Genomic DNA, 17,744 nt, shown 5'->3' with positions numbered 1-17,744 from the left:
AAGAAAGTTTAAAGCTTAAAAAACTTTTTTTCAAAACTTGACAGCCAATGATGAAGCACCACAACATGCTTCCCGCAATATATGCGGTGGAGTGGTGGGGCTGAGGCGTCGGTTTGAAAGAAAATAATAAATTTGGCATCCAGATATACAGCAATTCTACACTTTTAAATTTAAATGAAGCAGTACATTTTTTATTTATTAATATAGCAACACCAGCTTTTTTTCCTATTGCTGCAGAAAAGAAACATTGTTTGACCCAATCACCTTTTAGCTTTATGGATTCATTATTTGACAAATGGGTCTCTTGTATGCAGCATATATCAGCGTTTTGTCTTTTCAAAAATAATAATGCCTTTTTTCTTTTAATCGGGTGATTGAGACCATTAACATTTAAAGAGATTATCTTAAGATACATTTTATATTATTGTAATTTGTAATATAATAATCCCATCTTCAGTGTTTTTAATAAACTTTATTTTCCCATATATAAGATAGTTTGAAGAATTTCCTATTTTGCCCGTATCCTTAAAATTTAATACCCTCCCATTCCCTCCCTTCCCACCCCATATGTATACGATCACTTGGAAACGCAAAATAGATCAGGTTTGACATTACTCCATTACAAGCTAAAATATTATAATTTTATAATTATTACTCCATATTAATAACATATCATAACATATCATTTTACTGAATTAGTTTATAATTTTATATCTTTGTTTTCTTTTATATTTATTTTCAAATTCTATATATTTTTTTTATTTCTTTATTATATAAGGAATTGCCTATATTTGATAACCTCTCCTTACTTTTGTCTATCTTATCTAAGGAGTATATTTGATTTCCAATTTCCAATTTTCTTTTTTTTTTTTTTTTAAATATATATATAGTTCTCTATTTTTTTTTCAATAAAGAAGTAATTACCTTAACTTTACTATGTTATATCTAGAAAAACAACATTTTCACTTAGAGACAACATTACAATCTCTCATATATGAATGTCTTTTCTTGAAGGTCTAAATATGGTTATATATTACTATATTACTGTATTATTTAAATTATAACATCCTTTTGGGCTGAGTTTCTTGGGGTTGTCACACACTGCATTACTATCACAGAAGAGATCACAACATTTATATTTGTTAAAGTAACCTTCACCATATTCTAAATAGGTTTTTTTTTTTTTTATAATTGTATATATTATAGGTGGAGGTGGACTTTAACAATATCTTGCTGTAACATCTTGAAAATAAATAGCCTTTCAATGTAGCGATTTCCAACCAATTGATCAGTAACAAGCAGTAATTAATACTTTCATAGTAATACATAAAATTTAACTATTAGGTCTTTTTATAAGATGACAATAAATAGTTCATTTATGTTTTGCCTCCGATACAGCAGTTTTAAAGTGAGCCAAAAAATAAATATAAGAGAGTCATGACTATGAGGGCTGCCAGCTCTCCATCGTCTTCTTAAAGATGACCTTCCTCCTTTTATCGTATTTTGTAGTGATGTCTGCCTTCTTTTTGAATATATACCTTGTATCTTGTTCTGTTCTGAGCTTAGCTTTTTTTTTTTTTTGATGTACTGCTGGGTTTTTATTCTTTCACCCACCTATTAGCTGTAGAACTAAGCATGTATCATATCTTAAAAAAGCTGAACTTATTTACATCACTTAAGGTTCACTTCAGACAGATACTTGTGCCATGCTCAGATCTCAGGATCCCTTGTATTTTGGCAGGGCTACTTTAACCAAACCCTGCACAACCATCTTCCCATTTTTCCTCACAGCGCACGAGACTGAGATGTGAGCCATGGACTTCTTCAGAGTTTTTACTTCTGCTGTAGCCCACACTTCTCTCTTGGATACAAGGGGCTAAGAACTGGATTTCCTGAGATATCAATATATACCCCTTTCTAGGCATTTTAGTACCCATCACTGCTGATATGAGCTCGTCCTTTCAAATACTGTGGTTTTTGCATATTTTTCATCTGTAATGCAGTGGGTTATTGTCCCCTGCAAGCATCGAAGAGGTACTGGTCTGGAAAGCAAAGCAGAAACTGGTCTTCTTCTCAGTAGTTGTTGTCCTAGCACTATCCTGGCCCACATTTCTCATTCTTGGTGCTTTGAGTGGGTAAGAACAGCTCAGTCCAAGGCCAGTTCTCTGCTGTTGCCAGTTTTTTTTATTCTTTATCGTAAGTCAAGTGAAGTGGTGCGTTTTCTTTTTATAAGAGTTATTTCTTATCTTTATATTTCCTTCAACATGTTCGTTTTATTTTAAACTTCCTTTGAGTTTATTTTTTTTTAGTTCCCTGATTCTAAAAATGGCGCCCGAACTTAGATCTACCATCGCCTGACTTAATTGGTTTAATTGGTGCACTAATTAAAAATGAATTAAAACTCAATTTATAAAAAAAACAGGCGCCTAAGGATGCCTCCAGAAAGGCCGCCATTATCCTACCTCATGACGCCTAATGCCACTGGATGTGTGGTTAATGCTGTATGTGGCGTTTGGTGTCTTAAGACGCCTCCATAGGTGAGATTCTTGTGAAAGGTACTGGAAATGTAGGCCTTTAAAACACTGGCCTATATTTCTGGTGCCTATCTTTCATGTAGCTGTGATTCTGCAAACAGTGCTGTTTTGTGATTGAGACATGATCAGCAGCTGTTTTTTAGGTGGCTGCTCATAATGGTGCCAATCACAGAATCCGGGCCTTAACGTTTTGCTTTGAGAATTGGTAGAAATCTCACAGGAAAAATAGAACAAAAAGTACAAGCATTCTTTTTTTTTTTTTTTTAATCTTTATTCATTTTATAACTTACATCAAGTGTACAATAAATATCGAACAAAATAGTACATCATCACTTGAAAAATCTTCAGTAACATACACCAAAAAAAATTTAATCCCCACCCCCCTCGCAGATTCATATACAATTAATATATATCATATGAATATTAATATTTTATGATGCTCATATATATATTCTTAAATTATCATTACCCACCCACCCCCCCTTTCTTTCAAAATTGTCGTATAAGGAAAAAGAACAAAAATCATTAATCATTATAATAAGCTATTATAAAGTACAAGCATTCTAAATATTGTCACAGGGAAGACCCTGTGACTGTGAAGAGTAGCAGGAAAACACCTATTCCTAGCGTCAGGCAAAGGAAAATAAAAACCCCAAATGAAATAACACCACCAATACCTCAACCCAGAACCAGAAATAGCAAGGGACATTCTAACAGTGAGCAGCCTAATACCCATTTGCATTCACCTAGAATTGGGTTAAGGAATGTGGAACAAAAAGCTAAGGGAACCAATAGAGGGAACAGTTATCAGGTGGCTCACAACATTCATGGGGGACCCAATTTGAGGCAAAACTGGAAACATTCTAGTCACCAATTTAGCAGGGAACAGGGCACACTTGTGGCTCATTATCCTTAGGCTTATAATAGCCAGCAGCAGTGCTCACAAGGGAGGCAGCCACTGAACCAATCCAAGCTGGAGAGGAAACAGTGTAATGAAGGAAAACCAGTTCCCAGGACCAGAAGCAGCATACTTCAACAGAATGCACAGGTCAGATCTACTCATATTGATTCTGAAATGTTAGAATATTTTCTGAGTGAAACTTCTGAGAATGAGTATTTAGACCCAGAAGTCATGGACTTTAGTGAGGGAAATACTGAAACTAACCTGTGTGAAATGGAAACTGATATTGCTTGAACTAAGGTTATGCTGAGAGGTTATGCTGAGGTTATGCTTAGAAGTTGGAAATTGTTTGCTAAAGAAGTAAAGGGGCTGGCTGGCCAAGTAAACTCAAGTTTGGAAAGTTTACTTTAGACCCTGAAGGCCATGTGAAGGTCCTAGCTTGGATATCACAATACAGCTTCCAAGTTAAGTACTAATTTTGTGGCTAAGGTTCTCTTGAATATGAATATTTAGTGAACAAAGGCTTTAAAAATATGAAATAAGAAAAATTAAAAATTGAAAGTTTTATATTCAATGAATTATAATAAAATAAAGGTTTTTGACTAGTGGTAGCTTGCTATTGGCTAGTCTGCTAATAGCAGACAAACTGAGTGCTTGAAGCCTTTTCCCTTTATGAAAAATGACACACAAAAAAATAAAAAAATTAATAATAATAAAAATTATTTAGAAATTTCATACATATTTATTATTTTAGATGGTGTAGCAGTATATAACTTTTAAAAGAACCTGTGTTTTTCTAGGCTGTGGCAGTTTGCACTGCATAGCACTGGCAGGGGGAGTTGTATTTTTCTTTCTTTTGCTGGATTGTGGGTCCTATTGGGGAGGGACCACAATCAACAGTCGCTGTGGGAGGAGGTCCCTTTCTGCCCTTGGGCTCTGCTATGAGAAGAGCCCAGTGTGGCCAATCCAGCCTGACACTGCCAGTAAAAGAGTTTTTGCCTTAAAGAAATGTTTGAAAATACGGTGTAGCTTTAAGCTAAATGAATTCCCTATATTGGAGAGGCATTTTTGTCTGTGGGAGCTGAGCTACAGTGAAGACCTACCTTAGGGTAGGCATAGGCCCTGGAGAGGCCTCATTGAGAATTATTTTTGAAACTGTTTTTTTTTCTTTTTGAACCTTTATTTTGTGTGAAATCTCAAGTTAAGCACTGATGAACTATAGAGGCTTGTTGGTGATAAAGTGAGACGTGCTTATTGTTTAAACTGTTATATTGCCTTTGACCATGAAGAAATAAAACTGTTTGGATTTTTGAATTAAGCCACTACCAGGTGTATCTATCAGAGGGAACTGATATTAATTAAGCCACTACCAGGTGTATCTATCAGAGGGAACTGATATTAATTAAGCCACTACCAGGTGTATCTATCAGAGGGAACTGATATTAATTAAGCCACTACCAGGTGTATCTATCGGAGGGAACTGATATTATCGCTCGGGCAGCACCATATGCTCCGTGCTCTCTCAGCCATACCTGCTTGGGCCTGGCCCGTCCTGGTGATGTATGGTGACAATATAGAACATAGCTATATTGATTAAAATAATGGATTTCATGAATACCTTTCATGATTTTATTTTAGTTTTGAACAATGTATACCGTAGCCTATTTTACTTAGCTTATTATGCTTTCTTTTCAGGTAAAACCAATTAATGAAAAGCTGAGGGAGATAAGAGGAGCCAAAATGATTATTGATGTTGTACACACTGCTACTGCTTCACTGAAGAAAGTAATTCATTTTGTTTGTGGCAATGGGTTGGTCTGTGAGACTGTTAAAGATGCAAAACAGATTGCATTTGATGGTCCTGAGAGACAGAAAGTAAGTAAATAAATTTGACTTTTTATTTTATCCTAGGACAAGTAGGCAGATATTCTCGTATGTGGGTTATGTCATCCACGAAGTCTGAATAGAAATATGACGGCAGATAAAGGTCAAATGGCCCATCTAGTCTGCCCATCCGCAGTAACCATTATCTCTTTCTCTCTCTGAGAGATCCCATGTGCCTATCCCAGGCCCTCTTGAATTCAGACACAGTCTCTGTTTCTACCACCTCTTCTGCGAGACTGTTCCACGCATCTACCACTCTTTCTGTAAAAAATATTTTCTCAGATTACTCCGGAGCCTTTCACCTCTTAACTTCATCCTATGCCCTCGCATTGTAGAGTTTCCTTTCAAATGAAAGACTTGACTCTTGCATATTTATATTACGTATGTATTTAAATATCTCCATCATATCTTCCTTCTCCCGCCTTTCCTCCAAATTTTACAGATTGAGATCTTTAAGTCTGTCCTCATATGCCTTATCACGAAGATCATACACCATTTTAGTAGCCTTCCTCAGGACCGACTCCATCCTTTTTATATCTTTTTGAAGGTGTGGCCTCCAGAATTATACACAATATTCTAAATGAGGTCTCACCAAAGTCATACAGAGGCATCAATGCCTCCTTTTTCCTACTGGCCATACCTCTTCCTTTGCAACCTAGCATCCTTCTAGCTTTTGCCGTCACCTTTTCAACCTTAAGGTGATCACATACAATCACACCCAAGTCCCGCTCTTCCGTTGTGCACATAAGTTCTTCACCCCCTAAAGGGGTGTGAAGAGTGCACTGTCGCAGTAAATTTTTAGAAATTTCATGACTGCCCACACTGTGCATGCGTGAGTGCCTTTCTTCCTAAAGATGGCTCGTGGTTCCTCAGTTCTTCATTTTCCGCGGAGTGAAGAAGTGTAGTTTTTCTGTACTCCATCCAAAATTGCGTTGCTTTCCCAGCAACATTGTTCATTTTTGCCCTTCAGCTTTATTTCCTTCTTTGTTTTATTTTTATAGTGTTTTCAGTCTAAAAGATTTTAAAAATTTTTTTTTTTTTTTTCTTCCTCAGTTGGGCTTTTGGGCCCTCTTTTCTCAAGTTCAACCTCAGTTTCACCATTAAGTGTTTTGCCATTGTTGCTGAAATTTTTCTGTCCACGTCTAAACCTTTGAGCGGTTTCAAAAGTTCTGTCGATGCCAGCGCCCTATTTCAATCATTGACTTGCACAGTTGGTGCTTACAGTGCTTGGGGCGTGAGCATTGAGTAGACACTTATACTTGTTGTTCTACACTACAGAAATGGTTGTTAAAGGCTCAATATATCCAGAAGGAAAAGCTGTTTGGCTTGGCCATGGACTCCACTGATAAATCTGATCCATCGGTACTGTAGGTATCGACATCGGATGCTGTTCTTTCATCGGGCAAGCCTGCTAAGAAGCCATCTTCTTACCAACAAGCATCGCAGGCCTCTACAGCATATTGTACACCTTCCGTTTTGAAGTTTGTTAAATACTCTCTCGGAAGATCTCTCAGATGATATCTTCTGTCTCATGGGACCCTCGACCACCAGAGGGTATCCACTGAAAATCAGGGGAGGGAAGTTTCATAGCGACTCCAGAAAGTACTTCTTCACCGAAAGAGTGGTGGATCATTGGAACAGACTCCCACTGCAGGTGTTTGAGGCCAGCAGCGTGACGGATTTTAAAAGAAAATGGGATACTCACGTGGGATCTTTAAGGGGGCGGATACTTGGTGGGCTATAGCCCTTTTCTGCCGCCATTTTCTATGTTTTCTATGTTTCTATTCCAATTATTGTGCTGTTTGGTGAATTGTTTAAAGACTAAACTTATCTGTAATTAAGCAGGTACAATGTAACCATAATTTTTGTATAATTGGACAACCCCACTACATATGAAATAGGTACCTTTCTGTGAACCTCAGGAGTGTCCTTGTGACATGTGCTGCATAGCATGATCTGGAGAGGCAGGAACAGCCACCTTAACCTCTCCTCTCATGCAGATGACTACACGGGCAGCCAGCCCGTTTGGGTGTCCTTATCTATTTTCAGGGCCTGGAAATCCAGACAGAGCAGTTCGCCATAATGCAGACACCCCACAGCCCGAGAATCACAAGCTACAGTCATCAGAGGGTGACTCCTCGCACCAGGGCTCTGAGGACATCTCAAACTTTTAGAAATTTTTGCAGAATACCTCTCATGAGACTCGTGCTTCTCCTGCGCAGTCTCGCTGTGCCTCTGACTTGTCTTCTCGCGGCGTTGCCTTGCAGGGTTTTTCTTCATTACAGTCTGCTGCTGTTCAAGACTTGGGAGACCTTTCCACTGGAGACACTAATGATGATGACTAGTTTGTGGATCCCTTCTTTTGGAGGATTGTCTTCGAGTGGCTGGGAACCCGGGAATGTACACATAGAAGAAACATGATGGCAGATAAAGGCCAAATGGCCCATGCAGTCTGCCCATCCACAGTAACCATTATCTTTTCCTCTCTCTGAGATCCCATGCTTTCTTGAATTCAGACATATTCTCTCTCTCTCTCTCTCTTCCACCTCTTCCGTGAGATGGTTCTACGCATCTACTACCCTTTCTGTAAAAAAAAAATATTTCCTTAGATTGCTCCTGAGTCTGTCACCTCTTAAGTTCATCCTATGCCCTCTCATTCTAGAACTTCCTTTCAAATGAAGGAGACTCGACACATAGGTATTTAAATGTCTATCATATCTCCACTCTTCTGCCTTTCCCTCAAAGTATACAGCTTTGGCTTTAGAACCAGGAAACGATCACACAGTTTGCTGCATGTTTTTGTCCACTGTCCTGCCGGATCTTATTGCAGAGTCTCTTCATGAGTTTGATTTAGTTACTCAGCAAGCTCCGTCTACTTCTCTTATGTCTGGTATGAGAACTCAGTCCTCTGCCTTTCCCTAGCATCCTGATATTGACATCCTGATTTTGGAGCAGTGAACTCGCCAGAGGGGACTCTCTTGGTAGCGAGGGCCATGCCCTGTCTGTATCTTATGACACTGGGATGTCAGAAACTCTTTAGTCAACCTATCATGGATTCTTTAATGGCTTAGGTCACTAGCGGTGTGCTGCTCAAGGACATGCAGGACTGCAGAATGGATGTTGTTCTCGGAAGACTTTTTGAGGTAGTGACTTTGGGAGTCACAGCAGTCACAGCAGCTTCTGTTGTCACACGCGTTTGCCTTTCCAGGTTGAGCATTATGGAGATTGAGGCTTCAATCCTTTTCAGCTTATTTTCTGGTTTGGACTATTTGGCTGATGCCCTGTATGACATTTTGATGTCCTGGGTGATGCGTCAGCTTATTCCATTGATGCTCATAGAATGCTCTGGATTAGACTATAGGATGGTGATTCCACCTCTAAAGATACTCTTGCCAAAATACCTTTTATGGGATAGTTATTATTTACAAGGGACCTGGATGATCTTATTAATTCTGTGGTGGCTGTCACCCCAAGACCCTGCCTGATAGTAGATCAGAACCTTTAGAGGCTCAGGGCACTTTAATTTTCATGGCTCCAGGCACTCAACTGTATTCCTATTCAAAGTCACAGAGCTTCTCCTAGGGATACAGGCAGAGGCTGCCCACACAGCACATATGCAAGTGCCTTCCTGCCTGACACCAGCTCATGAGGTCATCTGTTTTTAATTTTCTGCTGAGGTGCGAAGGTGATGGACCTCATGGGTCACATGAATAGGATTTTAGATAGTGCTGGGGAGGAGCCTGCTGTCTTGGTATATATAGGTACCAATGACATAGGAAAATGTGGGAGGGAGGTTCTGGAAGCCAAATTTAGGCTCTTAGGTAGAAAACTGAAATCCAGATCCTCCAGGGTAGCATTTTCAGAAATGTTCCCTGTTCCATGCGCAGGACCCAAAAGGCAGGTAGAGCTCCGAAGTCTCAATGCGTGGTTTAAACGATAGTGCAGGGATGAAGGGATTTAGATTTGTTAGGAACTGGGCAACCTTCTGGTAAAGAGGGAGCTTGTTCCATAAGGATGGACTCCACCTTAACCGGGATGGAACCAGGCTGCTGACATTAACGTTTAAAAAGGAGATAGAGCAACTTTTAAACTGAGATGTGGGGGAAAGCCAACAGTTGGCCAAGAGCGGATGGTTCACTGTGAGGTATCCTTGGAGGATATTATTGAAACAGGATCTTTAGGGAGTCCCAGTAGAGAGGTTCCAATAATGGTGAAAGAAAGCCAGGAGGGTTTAAGAGGAACATAAGAAATGCCTGCACTGGATCAGACCTGGGGTCCATCCAGTCCGGTGATCCGCACACACGGAGGCTCAGCCAGGCGTACCCTGGTGCATACATTAGTCACTCGTATCCCTCAATGTGTCCTGCAAGAAGATGTGCGTCCAATTTTCCCTTAAATTCTAGAATGGTAGTTTCCTCCACCATCTCTTTTGGGAGAGAGTTCCAGGCGTTCACCACTCGCTGTGTAAAGCTGAACTTTCTGACATTTGTCCTGGCCGTGTCCCCTCTCAGCTTCAGGCCATGACCTCTGGTCCGAGTCTGGGTCACATTCGCCAATGTGAATAAAGCTATTTCTTGCTCTCCATCCTTTCCCCCTGCTGGTGAGTGAGCTTGCTCCATTTTGTCGATTCCTTTTAGCAATTTAAAAGTCTCTATCAGATCCCCTCTCAGTCTTCTTTTCTCAAGGGTGAATAATCCCAGTTTTCTGAGGCGATCCTTATAGCTCAAGTTCTCCATATCTTCTACTAGCTTCGTCGCTCGCCTCTGCACCTTCTCCAGCAGTGTTATATCCTTCTTCAGGTATGGAGACCAGTGTTGGACACAGTATTCCAAGTGTGGTCTGACCATTGCTCTATAAAGCGGCATTATGACCTCCCTTGATCTACTCGTGATTCCCTTCTTTATCATGCCTAACATCCTGTTAGCTTTCTTTGCCGCAGCTGTGCATTGAGCCAACGGCTTTAGGGTCCTGTCTATCAGTACCCCTATGTCTTTTTCTTGTTCGCTCTTCCCCAATGTTATACCTAACAGTTTATACTCATGCTCCTTGTTTTTTCTGCTCAGGTGCATCACTTTGCATTTTTCCACATTAAAACTCATCTGCCAATTTTCTGCCCATCTCTCAAGTTGCTTCAAATCTCTCTGAAGTTTCTCGCTGTCTTTTTGTGACCTGATTGTCCGGCATAGCTTTGTGTCATCTGCAAACTTGACAATAACATTGGTCGTTTCTTCTTCCAGGTCATTTACGAAGATATTGAATAAGATAGGCCCAAGAACCGAGCCCTGAGGCACACCGCTAGTTACTTTCTTCCAGTCTGAGTACTTCCCATTTATGCCCACTCTCTGTCTTCTGTTTTCCAGTAAAAGACTCAAAGATTCCCTGTCTTCTCAGCAGCCTGTGGTTTCAAGGAAAAAACACAATTTGAAGTGTCTGTATACAAACACTAGAAGCCTACAAAATAAAATAGGAGAGTTAGAGTATATGGCAAACTTTGAACTATTGTTGATGAGTATTGAGGGTGTTATACTTTTTGAGTTCCATTTCTTTGATTGATCCACCTCTGATTTCCAACATATCATCATTCAAAGGCTTGAGCTCATTAGGGCTCAATAAGTCATACAAATTGGTATTTCTTAACAACATAAGAATTTGCTGCTGCTGGGTCAGACCAGTGGTCCATCATGGCCAGCAGTCCATACCCGCAGCCCTACCTGCATACGTTCCAGTTCAACAGAAACCCATCCAACTTTATCTTAAACCCTAGAGGGTGTTTTCCCCTATAACAGCCTCCGGAAGAGCATTCCAGTTTTCTACCACTCTCTGGGTGAAGAAGGACTTTCTTACGTTTGTACGTAATCTATCCCCTTTTAACTTTAGAGAGTGCCCTCTCATTCTCCCTACCTTGGAGAGGGTGAACAACCTGTCTTTATCTACTAAGTCTCTATTCCCTTCAGTATCTTGAATGTTTCTATCATGTTCCCTCTCAGTCTCCTCTTTTCAAGGGAGAAGACACCCAGTTTCTCTAATCTCTCACTGTACGGCAACTCCTCCAGCCCCTTTACCATTTTAGTCGCTCTTCTCTGAACCCTTTCGAGTAGTATCATGTCCTTCATGTACGGCGACCAGTGCTGGACGCAGTACTCCAGGTGAGGGTGCACCATGGCCTGGTACAACGGCATTATGACCTTCTCGGATCTGTTCGTGATCCCTTCTTAATCATTCCCAGCATTCTGTTTGACCTTTTCACCGCCACCACGCATTGCGCGGACGAGTTCATCGACTTGTCGACCATTTCTCCCAAGTCTCTTTCCTGGGAGGTCTCTCCAAGTACTGCCCTGGACATGCTGTATTTGTGTATAAGATATTTGTTACCGACATGCATCACCTTATACTTATCCACGTTGAACCTCATCTGCCATGTTGCGGCCCTTTTCTCGAGCCTGTTTATGTCATATTGCAGATGTTCGCAATCCTCCTGCGTCTTCACTACTCTGAATAACTGCAAATTTAATCACCTCACTCGTCGTACCAATTTCCTTCCCCCGATCTCTCCTTTCCTCCCCCTCAATCCAATACTTCCATCCTTCCTACTTACCCCTCCCCCTCAGCACCCTCCCGTAACTGATTCTGGTTGCATTCTTCTTGTCATTCACCACACTGTATCCTCGCTATATATGTAATTATCTTTGCATATCTTAACCGCATTATACAGTCTCTTGCATTGTATCTTGCTTTATAAGTCTTTCGCACTGTATTTTCACTGTATAAATATCTCCTCTGCATATGTACAGTCTCTTGCATTGTAAATCTGCATTGTATCTTTGCTGTATAAACACCTATGCTGAATATGTACAGTCCCCTGCATTGTAAACTGCTCTCAACTACATAGTACATTCCCTTGCATTGTATCTTCGCTGTGTATGTAAACCACTCTGAACTGTTGTGGTATTGCAGTATACAAAAATAAAGTTATTATTATTATTATTGTTTATAAATATGTTGAAGAGCACGGGCCAAGCACCGAACCCTGCAGCACTCCACTGGTGATGCTTTTCCAGTCCGAGTATTGTCCATTTACTCCCACTTTCTGTTTCCTATCCACCAACCAATTTTTAATCCACGTGAGTATTTCACCCTTGATTCCATGGCTCGCAATTATTTGAAGTAGTCATTTATGTGAAACCTTGTCGAAAGCCTTCTGAAAATCCAGATATACAATGTCGACCGGTTCATCCTTGTCTATCTGTCTGTTTACTCTCTCGAAGTGCAGCAAGTTCATCATTCAAGATCTTCCTTTGCTGAAGCCATGCTGGCTGGTCCTCATCAGATCGTGCCCGTCAAGGTGCTCAGTGATACATTCCTTTATCAGCGCCTCTATCATCTTTCCCGGTACCAAGGTCAGACTCACCGGTCTGTAGTTTCCCGGATCATCCTTTGAACCTTTCTTGAAGATCGGTGTAACATTCACCACCTTCCAGTCTTCCGGAACCCTTCCCGATTTGATTGACAGATTGGCTATCATTTGAAGCAGTTCAGCTATAGTCCCTTCCAGTTCCTTGATTACCCTCAGATGAATGCCATGCGGTCCCGGGGATTTATCATTTTTAAGCCTATCAATCTGCCGGCATACCTCTTCTAAACTGACCGTCAACCCTCCTCAGTTTCCCATCTTCGTTTTCCACATATAGCCTGTCGGCTTCTAATATGTTGTGTATATCCTCTTCGGTAAACACAGATGCAAAAATATGTGTTCAGTTTGTCGGCGATTGCTTTGTCCTCCTTTATCACTCCCTTCATTCCTCGGTCATCCAACGGCCCCACTGCAAGGAAAGCAAACAGAATGTTGGGTATCATCAAGAACCCAGAACGGAGGAAGTTATCCTGCCGCTGTATCGAGTGATGGTGCGACCGCATCTGGAGTACTGTGTTCAGTACTGGTCGCCATACTTGAAGAAGGATATGGCGATACTTGAGAGGGTCCAGAGAGGAGCTACACGTATGATAAAGGGTATGGAAAACCATTCATACGCAGACAGGCTAGAGAAACTGGGGCTCTTCTCCCTGGAAAAGCGGAGACTCAGAGGAGACATGATAGAGACATATAAGATCATGAAGGGCATTGAGAATGTGGAGAGGAACAGATTCTTCAGCCTACGGGGAACTACAGGAACAAGGGGGCACTCGGAGAAACTAAAAGGGGACAGATTTAGAACCAGTGCCAGGAAGTACTTCTTTACTCAGAGGGTGGTGGATACCTGGAATGCGCTTCTGGAGGGTGTGATAGGACAGAGTACTTTACAGGGTTTCAAAGAGAAATTGGATAAATTCTTGAAAGAAGAAGTTATTGAAGGATATAGATAGGGAAGATATAGGATGAAGAAGGGTACAGTTAGAAGGATATAGATAAGGTAGGATAAAAAAATATATATATAAAAAGGGATTGAGGGGTACAGATAGAGGACTACTACATAGGTCCTAGACCTGATGGGCCACTGCGCGAGCGGACTGCTGGGCGCGATGGACCTCTGGTCTGACCCAGCAGAGGCACTTCTTATGTTCACAGGTCGTTTCCCGTTAATTTATTGAAAGAATGGCTTGAAGTTTTGCACCTCCTTAGCTATTTTTTCCTCATAGTATCTTTTGACCCCTTATGGCACCTGCTTTGATGATGTTTGTGCTTTTTTCAGTTTTCATTGAAACAGGGGTGTACTCGTAGGATCCTGAAATGAGATTGAACAATCCATTGGATGTGTCTGGATTGGTTGGTAAACTTCAAAACAAATGGCATGAAGACCAGTATCCCTTTTGCCCAATTTCTACGATATCGCCGTATTTGTAGTACCAATGAGGAGTATTTGGCATGGGCTGAAGGGCTTAGGAGAAAGTTTGTGGATCGTGGATACCCAAAACCCCTTGTCAATAAAGCGGCTAAGTGGGCGTTTTTCAATCCAAAGGATTAGCTGTTACAGTACAGTGAAGTAGAACAACAGGATGATGTCATGCCATTTGTTTCGAAGGTTACCAATCCAGGCAAAATGGTGGAAACAATTATAAAAAATAAAATTGTGGAACAAGTAGACAAACATGATTTAATGAGATGGAATCAGCATGGGTTCAGCCAAAGGAGATCTTGCCTCACCAAGTTGCTTGACTTCTTTGAAGGTATGAATAAACATGTGGATAAAGGTGAGTCAGTTGATGTTGTGTATTTAGATTTTCAGAAAGCTTTTGATAAAGTTCCTCATGAGATGCTCCTGAGAAAATTAAAGAGTCATGGGATAGGTGGCAAATAGAGAATGACATGGTGGTTGTTACCCGCGGCTAGCTGTGAGTAGCCGCGGGTAACCCGCCAAAACAGGGAGAGAAAAAATAGTGGTCGCTGCGGGGTGTCGCCTGGCCGTCTCCGCTAAGAACACTGCGGTGACCCACCACCAAGCGGCACTAAATACTAGGCCTGCCTCTCAATAGGGAGAAGGCCCTACAGGCAGTGCTGGCTAATAAGGTTTGCCAAAGCACTTTTACAGACCACCCAGAAAAGCTCACAGAAGTCACTAAGGCAAGGTTTAATTGTTGAAAACAAAAGTAGACTTATTATGCAGTCTTTGCAAATCAAACAAGTTTTCCAGCAAGACAAAATCAGTCTCAAAAAGAGCAAAACAGAAAAAAAAGGTAAAACAGAAAATATGCAGTGCACAAGAGAAAAATAATACAGCACTTAAAACAAACACTAAACCAATAGGCAGATATGGATAATGGCTGCCTGCTTGCATTCAGTGAAGCTTTGGCTTTCTTCAGCCTGGTTGGATGTCACACCCAGGTTCTTGCTTAGGCCTTGTTCTCAGGATATCAGGAGGCTCATAAGAGAGAAGAAAATAGGCTTGAGTGAGTTTCAAATACAAACACTCCTTCACTGGTTTCTTTATCAGCACTGCTATATTAAGTACTAGCTTTATAGCCCGTTACATTAACGGGTGCTAGAATATATGTGTGTCTGTCTTTATTTCTTTCTCTCTCTGTCTCCTTAGCCGCTTTTTCCTGTCCATTCTCCCTTATTTTTACCTCCCCTGTGTCCACCACCACCCCTTCACTGCTCCCCTTATCCAGCAGCAGCCCTTCTCCCTTTGTTTTACCTCCCTCCTGTCCATCAGCACCTCTTCCTGCTCCCCCTGTCCAGCAGTAAGCCTCCCTTCATTTTTCTCCTGTGTCCATCATCACCTCTTCCTGCTCCCTCTGTCCAGCAGTAGGCCTCCCTTCATTTCCCCCCTGTCCATCAGCACCTCTTCCTGCTCCCCATGTCCAGCAGTAGGCCTCCCTTCATTTCCCCCCCCCCGTGTCCATCAGCACCTCTTCCTGCTCCCCCTGTCCAACAATAGGCCTCCATTCCTTTCCCCCCCCCGTGTCCATCAGCACCTCTTCCTGCTCCCTCTGTCCAGCAGTAGGCCTCCCTTCATTTCCCCCCGTCCATCATCACCTCTTCCTGCTCCCTCTGTCCAGCAGTAGGCCTCCCTTCATTTCCCCCCCCTGTCCATCAGCACCCCTTCCTGCTTCCCCTGTCCATGGGAGTTAGTACAGGGCCGGTGTCTGCCATTCTCCCCAGAGTCCTTGCGCCCCCCCCCCCCCCCCGCTTCCCTTCCCACGGACCTGACTACCTACCCGGCGATTCAAGCAGCGTGTGCAGCAGTCTTCACACGCTGCTTCGGGTCCTTCTACTGCCCTGATTTACTCTGGCATGTCCCTGATGACATCATCAGAGACACGGCAGAGCAAATCAGGGAAGTAGAAGGGCCCGAAGCAGCGTGTGAAGACTGGTGCACACACTGCTTGAATCGCCAAGGTAGTTGGGTCTGCGGGAAGGGGGGTGAGCGGGAAAGGACTCGGACTCCTGTGGTCTGTCGCGGAGGGTGGCCAGGCTCCATTTCAGCCGCAGGGAAGGCTCATTGCACCAGCTCCTTACCCGTCTGCAGCCCGGGCCAGGTCTCCCGCGCTTTCTCAGCGGCCCGGCTCGCTCGGTTGTTTTTTTTGTTTACCTGGCCACTCCGTTTCCTGCATTCGCTGCTCTCCGTCAGTGACGTAATAAGCGCGCATGCGCACTTGTCTTGCCACATCCCGACAGAAAAGGGATCAGGGAACACGCGAGGCAAGTGCGCATGCGTGGCTAGCATTTTATTATTTAAGATTGCTTAGCTAAGTTCACACAGTTCACCATTCTTCGATGCAGGCTGCCATTTCTGAAGCGCATCGCCTATTAAGACAACCACACTTTGACACCTGTTGCACCTTCTGTACAAGCTAACAGCATATGGTATTTGTGTCTCCTTTTCATACATTGAGACATACGGTGCATCTATTCATTTTTTCTTCAATGTTGAAGGAGCTGCATGGAGTTAGCCTTGACAGCATCATCGATACCAGTGCACTCTTTCCAGGTGAACTGAAGAAGTTCTTCAAGATGAATATTTTACCCTACTATCCTTTTCCTAATGTCAAACAGACAATGTCCAGATTAACCATCATCTCCTGTATTCTGAAGACCTTGGAGTCTTGGGACTGGCTGTAGGGGAGGAGAAGGCCAGTATACAACTTAATTAGGATGGTGGGTTTTTTTTTTGTTAACCTTTTTATAAGCCTAGACCTGTTCTTAAACTTTTCATCGTCCATTTTGGGAACATAAGAACATAAGCAGTGCCTCCGGGTCAGACCATAGGTCCATCCTGCCTGGCAGTCCGCTCCCGCAGCGGCCCAAACAGGTCACGACCTGTCTGAATCACCAGAAGGGGCTCCCTTGTCACCTTGGTTTCTCATTGAAGTCCTATCTTCCCATCGTAGTCCTAACCCTCCGGTCTTGCACATGCACGACCTGTTGGGTTTCTATACTTATTACCTGGTTAGCTTTCTATACTTGTGTTACATCCCAGCTCCTCCCTCAGTATCCCACGATCCCTTTATCCCTCAGGAATCCATCCAATCCCTGTTTGAATCCCTGTACCGTACTCTGCCTGATCACTTCCTCCGGTAGCGCATTCCAAGTGTCCACGACCCTTTGGGTGAAAAAAAACTTCCTTGCATTTGTTTTGAACCTATCTCCCTTCAGTTTCTCCGAATGCCCCCTCGTACTTGTTGTCCCCTTCAGTCTGAAGAATCTGTCCCTATCCACCCTCTCTATGCCCCTCATGATCTTGAAGGTCTCTATCATATCTCCCCTAAGCCTCCTTTTTTCCAGAGAGAAGAGCCCCAGCCTATCCAACCTCTCGGCGTATGGGCAGTGTTCCAGCCGTTTTACCAGTTTCGTTGCTCTCCTTTGGACTCTCTCAAGTACCGCCATGTCCTTCTTGAGGTGTGGCGACCAATACTGAACGCAGTATTCCAGATGTGGACGCACATGTGGGACATTCACTATCAGCTAACTAGACTATGAACAGGTTCAC

General features: G+C 42.4%; 1 protein-coding gene across 3 annotated transcripts in view; it reads left to right on the top strand.

Annotated features, from left to right (window-relative positions):
• SMC1B (structural maintenance of chromosomes 1B) overlaps positions 1-17,744 on the top strand; it is an 896,774-nt gene that overhangs the window by 367,477 nt on the left and 511,553 nt on the right. For all 3 annotated transcript variants that reach the window (XM_033952101.1, XM_033952100.1, XM_033952102.1), the window contains exon 11: positions 5,131-5,310. In XM_033952101.1, the coding sequence (XP_033807992.1) occupies positions 5,131-5,310 (180 nt within the window). The remainder of the gene's footprint in view (positions 1-5,130; positions 5,311-17,744) is intronic.

The sequence above is a fragment of the Geotrypetes seraphini genome, chromosome 7 (genome assembly GCF_902459505.1).
Source record: "Geotrypetes seraphini chromosome 7, aGeoSer1.1, whole genome shotgun sequence".
In the NCBI taxonomy this organism is placed as follows: Eukaryota; Metazoa; Chordata; class Amphibia; order Gymnophiona; family Dermophiidae; genus Geotrypetes; species Geotrypetes seraphini.
Note: the sequence above shows the minus strand (reverse complement) of the source record. Positions and strands in the feature narration are given on the sequence as shown.